Source organism: Thunnus albacares, chromosome 4 (assembly GCF_914725855.1).
Source record: "Thunnus albacares chromosome 4, fThuAlb1.1, whole genome shotgun sequence".
NCBI lineage: Eukaryota > Metazoa > Chordata > Actinopteri > Scombriformes > Scombridae > Thunnus > Thunnus albacares.
The window spans coordinates 21,932,719-21,948,762 of NC_058109.1; the positions used below are offsets into that span (position 1 = coordinate 21,932,719).

Genomic DNA, 16,044 nt, shown 5'->3' on the forward strand with positions numbered 1-16,044 from the left:
TTAAAGTCAGTGTGGATTAATTTCCTTCTTATTGATAAAGACGGTTTGTGAAGCTGTAAGCAAAGTTTAATTTATAATGTGATTTGAGAAAAGTTGCAACATTTCATTCTCCCTCCAGACATTTTTTTCATTATCTGACCACATGTTTCTAAGGAACTTTGCCTGAGGATTACACTCAACAAAATCCCTGTAGTGACTGAATCATATGGACTCATGCCGAAGGTCTTTTTTTGGGACAAATTATTGATTTCAAAGACTTCTTTTCAAGATAGGAAAAACACAATGTAAGCGAGATAAGATTCACGAGGCTACACAAAATGTGCGATGAGGGAACAACATCCCTCACACATGTTGAGGATACTTTGAAAAGTAGAGCTTAACAGCCTCATGACTAAGCATTTTTAATCAAAAATCCATGGTATTGTTTTTATGTACATTTAATGAACCTAAACAACTTCGTGAAAATTCACTAAAGAAAAATGATTATATGAGGTCATTAATTTTAACTATTCATCTATCTTATAAAAGGAAGTAAAAAGCAGTCACTGCCATCTGAAAAATCTGGCTTCCATGAAACAAATTGTAAAATAACATTGATTAAATTAATGTTGAAGTAAGTCTTGTTGAATGCTTCTCAAAGGCTCACATCCTCACATCAGTTCCTTCTGCTAAAGGCCTCTTGGAAAATTCCTAGAGTGTAGTGAATAGAGATGGGACTCAGCAATTACAGAATGACCAGAACACAGGTCACAGTGATTGAGCTATAATCAAATAACCACTATAACGATGGAAGGCCCCCTTGAACACAATCTGGGTAAATGTGACACAATTAGATTGAGATTAGATTAGACTGAATTAGATTTTTTTTAAATCCTGACAATAGTTACTTTATTTCAGTTCAGTTGTAACATTCTTGGAAAATATTTGGGAAAATACCTCTTGGCCTTTTATTGTTTTCAGCATAAAGCCAAAAAAAGTGTTTATTCTGTTAGACAAAAAAAATGTTTGAGTCTTGTATAATGTTTGTATGATGTCAATTGTAATGTTTTATAATTAAAGACATGCTTGAAAATAATGTTACTTATGTAACAAACAAATCTTCTGACAAAGGACAATATATTTAAATAGTAATGTCAAAAGTGTTACAATAAACTGTTTCAAAAACTTTTTCTGTGCATGTTTGTATGGATTATACGTATGATGTAATGTCAGAACATCCAAATAAATGGCACTTATACAAATTTTAAATGCTATAAATGGTCCTGCACTTTGCTAAAGTCCACAAAGGTCCAATTAAAACTGTGCAACCCTTGTATGTACTCAACACGCTACCATATTTCCTCATGTGAAATGGTTGAAAGATAAGGACACTTCCTCATTTGTAGAGAACTACAGATAAGATTTCACAGTTCATCTGCCGACAATTTTCCAATTGAACTCTTGTATGAGGCTCTTCATTCATCTGTCTGCAGCAGTTTAAAGGAATGGTACCTCTCAAGTTGTCAATAACAAGTTGCACAGATCATGTGCTAATGTATCCGAACCGCATGGCAATGACTTGGGGAAATGACATATTTGTCACCTTTACGCTCACATTTGTTCTGATTCTTGAGTTTTTTGCAGGTAAACACACTGTTTAACAATCACCAGCAGCTTGTTTTACACGCTTGTTTATTTAAATAGACTCCAAGAATGGAATGTACAATTCAGACACAAACCATCCATTATTATAAAAGGTCAGTTCGGTCAAGCAGCACTCCAAATGACATCTATTAGTTCTTTTTTTTTTCACATACACTCAAACAGTCATTCTCTTGTGGATCTTTTACAAAGTGACCAAACAAAAAGTAACAATCGTTTGTGTGCTACAGAAAATATCAGTGCTTGAGGACTAAATGAATTAAAGGAAGATTAAATAATTCAGTGCAGACTTTTCAAAGAAGATAATAAATCAAATTTAACATTGCTTCAAAAATCCTTTTGGGTTCAGTTCTTTCAATGAAATCAAAATCACTCCTATTATTAAGCACAACATGGGACTCGCTTCAGGGTGAAGCAATCACATGATGTGCTCCCTCTCCCCAGTAGGTTTCATTATTCAAAATAATATTTAAAGAAATGATTGTAATAGGTCCATAGAGTTTTTCCTGACAGCAAGCTTACTTTATGTATTTCTGTACCCTCAAAAAGCTCATTTGAGTGTCCTGGAACAACTAGAGCTTTCATCTGAGATTACAAAGACATATGAAAGTGATAAGAAATGCTTGCCCACAAGATAAAAGTCAACACTGTATAGGTTTTATAACAGCATTTAGAAACTTTGTAAAAGTATGGTGATATCTCTTGAGGACTGTTTACAGGAATTGTTTGTCTCCATATTTTAAATATATGATAGTATAATTTCAAATATAAAACAAATACCAGTTCCCAAAAATAGTTCATTCATATTTAGACATTGCATATCATAAAGTATTCCTATTGCTGTCAGACAAAAGCAAAATATTAAATAATTTTGTTGAAACATTTAAACAAACCTTCAAATCCACATGTGACCTGAGTTTGCTGGTGCAACACTGAGGATTAAAAACCTCAATACAAGGCCACATGAGAGGAATACTCCCTTAGAAACAATGGCTGAACTTTGGCATGCTGCCAAAGTGGTACAATGCAGAAGGCATTAAGGGTAGTAAAGCTGAAGTCAGTGTTTTCGTCTCCTAAACCCACAGGACTGGCTTCAAGGTCCCGAGGCACTTGGTGCACACTCCACCCACACAGACACATCCACACTACAGACCATGAGTAACATACTCAGATAACTTTCCCTTCACACAGGCACTCAGTAGCACATATGTTGTAGAAACACTTATTGTAGGAGTGTCTGGTAAAGTATACAGTCATTCATCAACCTAAATACATACTGGAGACAGACACATTTTGGCATTCTCCTCTTTAACACGTGGTACACTTTCAGGAGTGTTCAGGCACTAGTGAAACTGGCCCCAAGGGCCCTCAGGCGGGCTGCTGGGGATTGATGTTCATGTGAGGGGGATGACCAAGAAGACCAATTCGTTGCTTTTGCTTCCTCTGTTCTGTCATCTGCATGGGAAACAGAAAGAACAGTTTAAAGATGACATTCAATCAGCTATCACATTTGTATTCTGACTTCAATTCTTAAAACCTAACTGTAACTTAAAGGTACCCTGTAGAGTTTTTGACCACTAATCTAGCTAGCACTAGCGCTATAGAGCAAGTTTTTATGAGTGGGTCCCTGTTTTATTTGTATTGTACATGTACACAAGGATGTACATGTATGCTTCAGAACATGTGGCTAACATGATTCCTGCTGCTGGTTTCTTGCTAATTCACTGTGGTAACGTAAAAAGGTGCTTACAAAGGTAATGAAGAAAAAGACTGCAAGCTAGCAAAATGGATATAAACCATGCAGGATTTGAAACACATAAAAACTGAAGTGTAAAAATTCCATGCTGTGGTTTTATGTGGTGGTTATGTGATGGATTACTTCTTGACTCCAGAAAGTTACTGTGCCTGGCCAAGAAACAGTCTGGCACATAACCCCTGTAAAACCATAACTTGACTTTTTTAACACTTTGGTCTTTGTATGGATTACAGTAAACAAACAAGATATAATGTGTTATTTAGAGAGTTAGTGGTAGGTTAATTTTGTTAGTGTTGGGTTTCCAATCTCGCAGTCTAAGCAAAGCTAAGCTAAGCTAAGCTAAGCTAAGATAAGCTAATTGGTGGTAGCTTCATATTAAGAGTAAAGATATGAGAGTGGTATTGATCTTCTCATCTAACTCTTGGCAAGAAAGTGGATAAATGTATTTCCCAAAATGTTAAATTATTTCTTTGAGACTCAAAGACAATGGTGTGTCCCTTATATAGCCTAAGATCCTCTCCAGCCATGGCTTATACACAAGATGTATATAAAATACATTGAATAACAATCGATGTCTAACATGTTTTTTCCATAAAAAAAGTTAAATTATCTCATTAAAATCCTTAAAATTACATCTACTCTACCCTTCACTCATTAAATATTTTAACTGCTGGACACAAGACACAAGTCCATTCTCAATGTATGTGCTCTGTTGGCTTCAAGTTTCCACATCACACTTGTGTTAGTTGAATACTAGACCAGGACTGCCTCCAAACTACTTGTGATGTCACGTATCACATTTTTAGGTACATGTCTTAAACTCAGATTTTTGGTGAGCAAAGAGGAATTTTCCCCCTTCAGCAGCTGAGTGTGAAAATGGCCTTTTCCTGTCAAACTCTGCACAGTGAAACTCAAACAGAAGCGGTGGGTGGAGGGAGACTTTAACCTTTTCAGATAACAGCTATGAATGCAAAATGTGGCAGTGCATACATTTTAACTTGTGCATGAACACACCCACTCAAAATAGAAAAATGAATATATACTAATCTAGGGGGCAACAATGGACACTAGGCTACGTCATCAGAGTCAGTTTCATCATGGGGATTGTATAACTGTTAGCAACCAGTCCCCAATAAATCATCATGTGTTAATTAAAATGTGATGGTCTTGAGTAATTACTGCTTTGCAGGTTGTCAATAACTTCCCAATGGCTAAACATAAAAGAAACAATCTCAGAAAAGCTTTCTCTGTTAAAATGGAGGCAAAAGAGAATATATCGAGGCTAACGTACTACAACAGGAGGGAGTGTGTGATTTAATGTCACATGATATACCTGCTCCTTGAGCTCAGTCAGCTGTCCAGACAGGTTGGCCACCAGCCTCATGGTTGACTCCAGCTTCTCCTGCAGGTTCCTGATTTCGTTCTGCTCACCCTCTGCATCGCTGCTAACCAGTGACATGGCACGCATCCGTGGAAACCAGTCCAGGTTGTGCTCCTGTGGTCAACCAAGTGTTTTATTGGGTGTTATATCAAAAAGTATTGGTAATTTTAACAAGAAGGTGCTTCTGCTTGGCGATCAAGTGCTTAAATGTTAACTTCAAATGGCACTGATCTACAATCTATGTTTTGGAGGAACAGGCTTAAATGGTGTAGCAGCTTGAGGAGTAACAATGGAGAGTGGATGACCTCAGACTTGAGCACACACACTACAGTAATGGAAATCCCAGTGACCAACATTTCCTTATCATACTTTGATCAGTTTTAGGATCAGACCACAGCTCATGTACAGTCTCGTTTCACTGACTTCCTGTTTGTCTGCCCCTGGCTGTTTGTGTCATTAAATGTGCATGACTGGCAGGTCTGTCAGTTGAGATTAGAAAAGAGGAACAGATTATTGTACTAAAGTGTACAAAGTGTATGTGTGTGTGTGTGTGTGTGTGTGTGAGTGAGACGGGCCAGCACATGTTTACAAGTCTGACTCAGTAGCATAACCTGATGAACTACGCTTGATCATAGCTAGTGTATAAAAAACGTGACACAGAAGGAAACGCCCATCTTACTGCTTTTTCATTCAGGATTGAAGGCACATTAAATCCACAGAATGACTTTGAAATAATCAACATACAAGGATCAAATATGTATCGTAAGTCATTGAGCAGTGAAGAACTCAGTGGAGCACAAAAACTAGTCTCTTCCCTTATATATTCCCTGCATGCAGCATTAGATCACCACTAACTCCAAGACAGCATGGACTGATTTACATTTACAATACTTTCATGAAACAAAAGTAGCCCTGTATCATTGTACTATCATGTGCATCTGAGGAAATGTGCTTTAAGGGTGTGTCTGTTCTTTTTGTTTACCTTGATCATCTCAGCCACGTAGCTCTCAGGGCCCGTGTACTCGGTGGAGTCTTTAACTTTTACCAGGACAATAAAGAATAAGTAATGCCACATGTTGTGCTCCTCTTTGATGTGCTCCTCAAAAGTCACTGTCTTGTTGTCAAACTTGTCACGCTCCAAGCCTGTAGAAGGGCAATAATGAACATGACATTTATGGTACGAAGTTACAGTATGTTTAAGAAAAAAAAAAAAAAAGACGCTGTTCTACCAGTTTCTTTTTCACAATACGCTTTTGCATTGAGGGTTTTTGAAAAGCTGAAACATGACATTGCGGAAGGGAACATGCCTTTGTAAAAATGAACAAATGAAAAAAGTGGGGATGAAACTGACGAAATAATAGTTAGTCAAGCTTTATATATTCAGGAAGTTTCATTGAGGTAAAGAGCTCTTTTGCAAGACAAACAACAGAGAGGAATGAGCGTCTCTAACTTCAGTTTGTTTTGTAGTGTATTTTAGCGATAAGGTGCATAGTAGAAGGAGCCAGCATTCCCCATTGCAGAGTTGGTATGGGGAACTTTTAAAACAAAATTATATCCTGTGATCTGAATAGGAAAAAATAACTTGAGTGAATATACAAGTAACATTCAAGATTGTACATAACATCTATAATAATGACAGTGAAATGGTTCCTTAAGAACAACAACGTATATATGACAAAGTTGGAGTAAAAAAAAGACAAACAGATAAGACATATTGGTGACAAATAGCAGAATACAGATGTCTCAAAACTAGCATAAAGCAAGGTTCATACAAAAACAAATGCATCTGCATTAAATACAGGTTAAATCTCCAGAAAATGATGCATCATCTATGACAAGTTGTCAGATGAGTGAAACTAGTGTTGTGTCCATGAAAAAGATGAAACAGCAGATTTTTTTTTTGTTTTGCAGTGCACTGCAGACAATAATGACAAGATAACACCAGATATGTATTTGCTTTGGGGATTTTTTAGGGGCATTTGACAGAAAAATGTATAAATGTAGCCTCTCTGCCATAGTTCAAAAGCAAAAGACAAGAGTTTGCTTCACACATTATAAGTAACTCAAATATGCACACAGAAAACTTGACATAAAAGCTTTTTTAATCTTATGTCTTTTATTGAAATATGTGTGTTTGTGTGCACTGCTGCATACACTTTAATTGCCCAACTAGGGATGAATAAAGCTCTTTGAATTTAATTGAATTGAGGAATAATACAATATTATTAATTAAAGATGATTTTCTAGGGAAGCTGTTGGTTCTCAACCTCAATCACTCCTGTAAAACAGACTTCAGTCAATTTAATTCTATTCTAATATTCTGTTGGTATTCTGTTGTCCTGTCAGTTGGGTCAATTAAATCCTACAACATGACATTGCAAATTTTAATCTTGGCTCAACAGAATGAACACTTTATTTTACACTTTACCTAAATGTACTGAAAACACTTAAGCAGACTGTGTACCTGTAAGCAAATCTGAGTCCTCTGGCTGTATAGTACATAGTTCAATAATGTTACTGACGTAAATGGAGAAAAGGGCAGTGCCAGGAATAGAACATGGGGGTGGGGGTGGGGGTGGGGGGCGCTCGATTTAAACAAGCATGGGTTGACACAATATTCAAACCTATGCTATAAGACGCAATCAATATGAAAGTGCCCCAACATAGCAATTTTCATCTTTAATATGAGATGAGGTGGGATATTCAGTCATCCATTAAATGTACTCTTTGTAATGAAAACAACAACCAAACAGTATGCTTGAGAGAAAATCAACAATGCTCAGTTGGCTGTTGACAAGTTCCTCTTTTAATTTTTCTATAGTAGACGGAGGGTGAGGTTGAGCCTGATTCCTTGAACAAAAGGAACATCATTTCAGCTACAGGTAAAGATTTGTGACGTAAATCAATCATTGGCTACAGACCCAAATATCTAAAAACTAATACAAGATTGAGAGGAAGATCGATGGCTTATAAAAACTGAGCTAGAGCCACTTAAGCCTGTGGAGATCGGCTCCTAATCTCTGCATCTCCTGTTCCCTTGTGGTCCTTCTGGAAACCATAGAGACGGCAGCTCCCCCTGTGGCCTGGCCTTATTTAACATGAGTGAGTCAGAGCTGATGGCTGGCTTGGTGACATAATACTGTTCTCGTTCCATATGCTTACCTGCCCTGACTGCCTGACCGAACATACGTACGTACACACATGCTCACGTATAACATGTACTGTTGGGCTCACACGCATAAAGATGTGGATGCACATACATATAATGTACAGTCACACACACACACATACACATGATAGCATGTACTTATTTAAGCATCTATAATGGACATATGAGGAAATGCAGATGAAGTTACACAGAGAGACAAAGGCAGTGAAGTTGCAAAAAACATATGGTATGAAAATCAAGTGTATGTGTGTGTGAGTGAGTGGGAGAAAATGTCTGTGCGTGTGAGACAGACATGAATTATGGAGGCGAGCGGAGCAGTGGCAGGAAGCCCTCATGACTCAGCCTTCTTTGGAACGACAGTGGAGTGAAAATGGGGGGAGGAAGAGAGGAGGGCAACTGCAACAAGCTACACCTTAACAGACTTACCAGAAACCATAAACACACCAAGAAACCAAACATTCTGAGAGGGGAATTTGGGAATTGACCAAGTAACATGAGGTGGATTGTAGAAGAACACTGATAATGTTAAGTCTGAGACACAGAGCAGCACACATTAGAGAAGTAATCCTGCCACTGGAAAGTTAGAGGTTTGATTCTCATGACAATATCCATAGGAAAATATTCCAGTACAAGCCACTAAATTGTTGGCAAACAATGTGCCACATAAAAGATAAAAAGCTACGAGTTACACAAAGCAGTGAACCTATCGCAGAGTACTTCATATGGCAACTGAGGGGTGAAACAAATTTGGGAACTATTCTAACAACTATTCCTAAACAGATCAGCTAAGTCGTCTCACCGCAGATGAAGCAAGTGGTCTTCAGGACTTCTTCTTTCTTCTGTTTTTCACTCCTCAGATCAGCAAAGGTGTCAATGATCACACCAAAGATGAGGTTGAGGACAATGATGATGACCATGAAGAAGAACAGCAGATCGTATATCACTCTGGCTGCAAACAGTGGCTCCTGTGAAAGGAATACGCACACGGAATTAGAGTCAGTGACCAGAAAATGAACAGATCACAGTAATTATTCACTTTAATGTGAGGTTAGAGTGTTAAGATGATTTTGTATCGAGGCTGACTGATGAGGAAGACTGTCCCATTTAAATGTATGACCCAAAGGACAGGCCTTTACATAAACATGTGCTGGGAAGGATGTTATGAATTTAAAATGAGGTTAACCTTGGTCATCATGGACATTAATGGAAACACTAGACCAAAGGCGTAACCTGCCAGATGCTACAGTAACAGAGACGGCAGAAAGCCGGTCAACCTGATGCAGCCCCTCTTTAGAAGACACGGTTAAAAACAAAAAGATCCTTCAAGTGTGAAACTTGGGGAAGAAATGTTTATTTTTTGAAGTGGATTTTAATGTCCGATACATTGTCTAGTTTCAATCGCTCTTGAAAAGAATGGCCCTCATGCAGTCACACGCTTGCACTTACTTAGGACAAGCTTGTTTTAAAACAGCAACATACTGATCTACTGTGTCAGCCATGTGAGCATATGGTATGGTGCCACTGTACTTTACCAATCAAAAAGACTTTTTGGCCCCACTTACACTGTGTTGTGAATTCTTGAAGCACACATTCACATCCTCTTTTGACATCATTAGTGGCTGAGCCTGAATTCAATGGAAATCTATTTTGACATTTAATTCTCACACAAGGCGGAGGCGGTACAGCTGTAAGGAAACATTGCGAAACCTCTATGCTTTTGAAATAAAAAAACAAGTTAAGAAGATGGGCCCATAGCCAGCTCACATGGCCCGTGCTGCAGCTGCGGGAGTTACACCATCTCAACCCGCATGCACACACACACACACACACACACACACACACACACACACACACACACACACACACACACACACACACACACACACACACACATTCAGGGCCTAATCAGGGTTAAACATACCTCTTTGGACGGCTTGCGGAGCACATCCCCAACACCCCCTCCACTCCTCAAGCCGTGACTCAGTACAGTGACGATACACATCAGTAGAGAGTCACAAGTCCGCTCCATGTCACTGTCCTCATCACTGTCACTCCCAAAATCTGAGGAAACAGAAAGGAGAGCTTTAAACAAATCTTTTATTTGGCATGAGAAGGCTAGGAGGCTGTTAAAAGTGAGGTTTATTAATCATTAGTAGGTACATTTTTGATAACAGAAAACATACCTACTACATCGCAGCATATTTATATCACACTGCAGCATAAGAGAACATCATTAAAACTATAGTGTTTTATAAGACTGGTATAACTGAGTAATCAGGACCACTTGGGCCTACATATTTTAGTTTATGAAACGTCAAAAGCATCGAGCTATGGCTCATGGGAGATTCTAACAACTGACAGTCTGCCTGTAGATTTACAATGAACTGTAAAAATCTTAACTGTATGACAGGAAAAGTAACATCAGGCATGATAATATACATTTATTTTAATTATACATTGTAGAATAATTCTGTGAGGTAACTTATTGCCAGGTTTTAAAAGCTCTCTTCTCTCTCGCTGTACTACTCTGTGAAAAATATTCTCTCAAATTATACAGAATACATGCATTTAGCAGTAATGTGGCAGCACTTTAAACACCAGTTTACTACTGAGGTACTGAAGTAGTCATTATTGTCCAAACAATTGCTGCTGCCATCCTGGAGGTCCATTTTGTGTTCCATTAAACCTTCACGAACTGCATTTTAAATGCATCTAAGATGAACTATCATATGCTCATAATGTTCATATACTGTATTTACTCAAATGATGATAATAACAAACAATACAAGAGGAGGATTTCCTTGTTTTAAAATATTTACTTTGACTATAAATTAGCATTTGATAGCCTTGTGGCCACAGTACAAACATGGGGTATCATCTGCTGTTTGGTCATAAATATTCTTGGCTTGTCTGCAGAACTTGATATCTATTGAAACCTTGTTTACATGTTTTGGTTCACAGTGTGAAGACAGTCAGTCAAAGCAAAAGTGTTTTTGTTTAGATGGAATGTGAACTTATTCTGAGCCAGGCAGAAGAAAACTGATTAACATTTTTGAATGGCTTATGCAATTCAATAAGGTTTATAGGTCATTGTAGAGTAGTTAAGAAGAAGACATGTTGAATATAAGGACCTCGAACACAGTCACATGAAGGACAGGATGGAGCGCATCATTGTCCCCTTGTGTTTATTATTGGCAAAATCATTTTATATGTCTGGGCTGATGCGTAAGGGACTGATACTGATGTTCTGTTTTTCACTTAACTACAGCAGTTTATATATCTTCTTCTCTGTGGGACGTTTATGGGTCTGACGATGTATCTTTACCCTCTTTATGGCTCATTGCTGATGTAACAGCTCCATACCATGTGTTACTTTGTGTATTATTGTGTTGACTTTGGTGTCTCCAAATAATTAGTATAGCACTGTAGCACCGAGTCAAAGTTAATTGTATTTGCTATTTTAATCTTGAAGGCACCACACATCCTGACTGGCAGGAACTTCCCAGGCATTTAAACTTTTTTCGGTACATTCATTTGTTAATGTCACATGAGGGTCGATGAGGTTACATATGAGTCTTTCAGGTCAAGTGGCAGTCATGTGATAGCTGATGGAGTCACATGAATTAAAGAGTGAATTAGTGTGAAACTGCACAACATGAGGAAACAGAGCACTATCTAGGCAAAAACATCCCATGAGACCATGAGAGATTTCCCAGTATTTCAGATAGGTTCTACTATACATGATTGCCAGTTCTGTGCTTCTCTCAAACATCACCATGAACCCTTCCTACATGCGCCCCAGCTGGGCTGTCATTTGTATTTGCTCCCAGTTTGCAAACATGGCAGCTGGTCTATACACTTGAACAAATGTCTCCTAAACTATTCACCAAAATCAGTTTATGAATAAATGATCATTCTCTCCAGCAATTTATAGTCTTGCAGTTGCAAGAAATAATGCAAACAACAAATTTGACAAATGCTAAATTATTTGTGAAAGCTTTTGACTTTTGAAATGCTCATAATACTTTTGCCAAAAAAAAAAAAAAAATCAATCACTGGCATGAATGACTTATGACCACTGTCAGGATCCCAGGGACTTGAAATCAAACTTTGTCCTCAATAAACCAGTTTGTTTACAAATATGTTACACTTGCAAAGGTCACCCGTTAGGCCAAGGTCAGCCCCACCAATCTCAGCAAGATATATTGAGCTTGTTAACAATATTCGATTGGTTTAATTTAGGTTTAATTCAGGACAAGAAATTCCCACAAGAACATTGAACATTTGAATAATATTCATGGTATAGCTGTTTTTAATAACTTAAATATTTAGTTGAACATACGTTTCTTAGGCTACACCTGGATGAACCCCAGTGTTGCAGTATACGGTACCTTCCTGCAGAGTCTCTGTGGTGCAGTTCTCATCAATCCCTGCCCGACACATTCCTGTAGACAAAAACTCATTGGCCAGACTGGCTCCACTTTCTGTAAAATAAGAAGGGACAAATAGCAAGTTAGCCAGGCTTTTCAAAATTAAGAATCTTCATAGTGTAATCTTTAGAAGCGTTTACAATAATTAATGAAGTCTGTCCTCACTCCAGGTTGTGTTGGGGATACGATCCACCTCCAGGATGAAGTCGTCTTTGAAGAAAATGTAGCCAACAATGGAGAACAAGTAGACCAAGATGAGAGCCAGCACAGCGGTCAGTACAATGGAGCGTCCATTACGTGTCACACTCTTGATTACATTCAGCAATGTCTCTTCTCTGTACACCAGGTCAAACAGCTACAAAGGAGAAGCACATGTTACAAAATAAAAGTATGACACTAGGCTAAATATGCCAGTAAATATGTAAGATTCACTGTAAAGTTATTTAACACCTCTCAGAGGGCAAAATCTGAAATTGTCAACCTGTAGTGTATTAATTAAAGTCCCCCTCCACTCAAAAATGTGTTTTGCTCATTGTTACTTCCGTTGGCTGTTTCTAGCGTCACTGTGCAGAATGATGTATATGCAGAGTTCGACACTAGAAGGTTGTTTTCAAATTAATCTGCTGAAAGTGGAGAGTTTCTCTGAGCTCATTGAAAATCTGAGTTTCAGGGGTGAGCCTACGGGCATGATTTGTGACACATCACAACTACGTCACAACATCACAACTGTGTTCTAGTATGCAACGTACATAAGTGTGATGCAGAAACTTGAAGCCTCCAATGCACATACAGTGAGAGTGGACCTTTCAGTGGAGTCAGAGACATCTTTTGTCCAGCAGTTAAACTTTTGAAATGAAGAATATTTGCTTATATTTATTAATTCTGGATTTTTCAATAAGGGAGAAGGAGATGTAATTTAAAGGATTTTAATGAGGTAATTGGACTTTTTAAATGGAAAAATCATGTTAAACATATAGTATTATTACAAGCATTTTTATGTTACGACATGTCGAAGGGATCTCTAATGTTACATACCACCATCTTGTATGTGTTGCAAGCTGAATGTGGAGTTACACAAGCATGCATAAGTTGCAAAATAAAAAACAAAACTGTGTTGGATTAGATTTCTGTGCATGATGTGCCTTTTATGCTTTTTTCTTCTTGTGTTGAATCCTCAATTTTCTTTGACATAATTTTTCAGCATCTTGTTATTCAACCAGAGAAAACCCTCCAACTCTCCAAATACTGGCATATTCAGACATGTTATAAAGCAGACCTGATCCTAACAACAACAACAGCAGCAACACTAATACACCACCAAATAAGGAAACATCTGGCTTGCTACTAGGATATGTCCTTGAATGCACCATGATGTAACACTAGAGTTGTATTCAGAGAAGGGAAAAGTATTTTACAAATGTTTTTTCTCAAAACCATTCTGGCAAAGATGCTGCCTTCATCTTTCTGAATGGTTTCACCTGCCTGTCTTCACTCCTTCTTAAGAGGTGTGTGTATGCCTAAAGTTAAAGAGGATTCATAGTATGCGTGTATCCACATGTATGAGTGTATGTGTGTTTCTCTCACCAACAAACTGTAGAAAAAGACGTGGACAAACACCCCCAGACAGCAGATGATGAGGTAGATGAGGTGGTAGAGGAACTCAAAGTCCATCACCATGGCTTTGTAGCCCCGTGTGAAGGTCCCCCGGTTCCCCACAAAACTTATCAGGAAGATGATTTTATTGCACACCTGGAAGATAAAGTCAATCTCTCTTTTATAATTAGAATGCAGGGTCAGTCACTGATCATGATCATTTTAATATTGAAGATTTCATTGTAGATGTCAGAAATAATCAACAATGGCCTTTGCTGAGGGTACTGGGGCAGAAACTGAAAGCGTTGACAGCAACATGTTTGGGGTGGTTTTTAAGGTAAATGAGGACACATTCAGCGAGTAAAATAACCTACTTATTGTTGTCTTTCTGCAGTAACTTGATTTCTTAAACATCATGTAGGGTAAAGCAGAAACCTGGTTTCCTGAATCAGGGTAAGGGATTAAACGAAACCCGGTTAACACAGCTACAGTAGATACCAAACCTGATTTGGTCATGTATACGAGTTTCTAATGGGGTTTTTGCAAGAGTGCATGACAAAGACTTCAGACAGGGAAAGTATCACTGTGACAACAGTTTTTTTGGGGGAGGCGCAGTGCATCCTTTTATCTGGAATAATGAAATCTAAAGTCTGACTAAAAGTTAAACTGACACTCAAATGAAAAAGTGAAAAATAAGTCAGTATACAGGTAAAAAAAAACAAAACGAAAACTGTACAAGCTTTGATTTAAAGATGTAAGACACATAGCCAAGGAGAAATGTAACTCCTGAACAGCTGCATGTAAATGCAGGCTATAGAGTAACCAGGTTACTGCAGTGCATGGTAACGTGTTCTCTGATTTCCTGTCTTAACCTGGTTTCTCTCAATAACCCAGTTTCATGTGTGTATATAAACATAGTGAGGAGAGATGATAGAGGTGTGTTCAAGCCTTTATTTTGTGTGTTTATGTGTCTAGATGTGCTCTAAAGCACGTCTAGAAAATCTCTGGCGGGTGAAGGGGTGGTGTCACTCTCTCTAGGGTCCAGTGACGCACTTCACACCCCATAACACAGTCAGACGCTGCCAGGGAGAACTGTAGGGCCAGGGGCGACACCACAGGCAGACGGGGCACCGGCCTGCCAAGTGGGCATGAGTGTAAGTGAGAAAGGAGAACTGGAACTAACGCGGTAGAGGTTTCTCAGTACGTGAAAGTGCATGGTGCATGTGAATGGTGAAATAGAAGTGGTGTGTTTTTGGCATATCTCTGGGGAAAATTACAAATAAACCACACAAACACTCACTGTCACACACATAGTTGAAATTGTTTTTTCATCCAAATAATAAAAATGATCTCCCTTACTGTACTTCTCATGTGGTATCTATTGTAAGCCAGTTGAGTGACATTTTTCAGAAACTTTGCTGTTGAATTTTTAAAATATAATTTTAAACACTTTAAGCACCACAAACAAAATTTTATTCACTTCCGCTGTAATCGAGCAGAGGCAGAAATTTCAATCATCTCAAAACCAAAACTCTCTGTATTGTTAAGACATCACTACAGGAAGGAGAGAGAAAAAAACCCTGTAAATTGGGTGAAAGGAGTAACTACGACTCACATTGAAGGCACCCAGAAGAAAGAGGGTGGGCTCCAGGCCAACAGAGAAGATGAGACGGAGGATAGTGACAATAACGAGGGCACGGATGCCCAGCGGTTGGGGCATGATGATAACGATGACCAGTGTTGCCAAGACTCCCATCCACAGCAGAGCAGACAGGTGAGGATCCAGCATACCTGCAGAAGATAAATGCACACACACGAGGTAACCAACTGTTTTAATGCACAGGAAAGTTATGAAGGACACCTGCTAAAACTGCTGAAGCTGTTACATAGTGAATTTGCCATATGTAGAAAATATGTGACAGCATCATGTTAAGAGGATGACAGTTCAGGTCGTGGCTTAAACCAGGCCTCATCCAGATCAACACAAGTTTAACTGGCTTCTGCTAAGTTCTGCCTCTCAGGCAAGCCTGGGGCCTTCATTAATGAGACTTTGAACTCAAAGAGTGCAAGTTAC

General features: G+C 38.5%; 1 protein-coding gene across 6 annotated transcripts in view; it reads right to left on the minus strand.

Annotated features, from left to right (window-relative positions):
* Positions 1-1,654: 1,654 nt before the first annotated feature.
* LOC122980273 (inositol 1,4,5-trisphosphate receptor type 1) overlaps positions 1,655-16,044 on the minus strand; it is a 76,109-nt gene continuing 61,719 nt past the window's right edge. For all 6 annotated transcript variants that reach the window (XM_044348102.1, XM_044348107.1, XM_044348103.1 and 3 more), the window contains 9 exons: positions 15,586-15,761; positions 13,962-14,126; positions 12,543-12,732; positions 12,339-12,431; positions 9,869-10,008; positions 8,747-8,912; positions 5,761-5,921; positions 4,731-4,892; positions 1,655-3,096 (listed from right to left, as the gene is read on the minus strand). In XM_044348102.1, the coding sequence (XP_044204037.1) occupies positions 3,010-3,096; positions 4,731-4,892; positions 5,761-5,921; positions 8,747-8,912; positions 9,869-10,008; positions 12,339-12,431; positions 12,543-12,732; positions 13,962-14,126; positions 15,586-15,761 (1,340 nt within the window). In that variant the 3' untranslated portion in view covers positions 1,655-3,009. The remainder of the gene's footprint in view (positions 3,097-4,730; positions 4,893-5,760; positions 5,922-8,746; positions 8,913-9,868; positions 10,009-12,338; positions 12,432-12,542; positions 12,733-13,961; positions 14,127-15,585; positions 15,762-16,044) is intronic.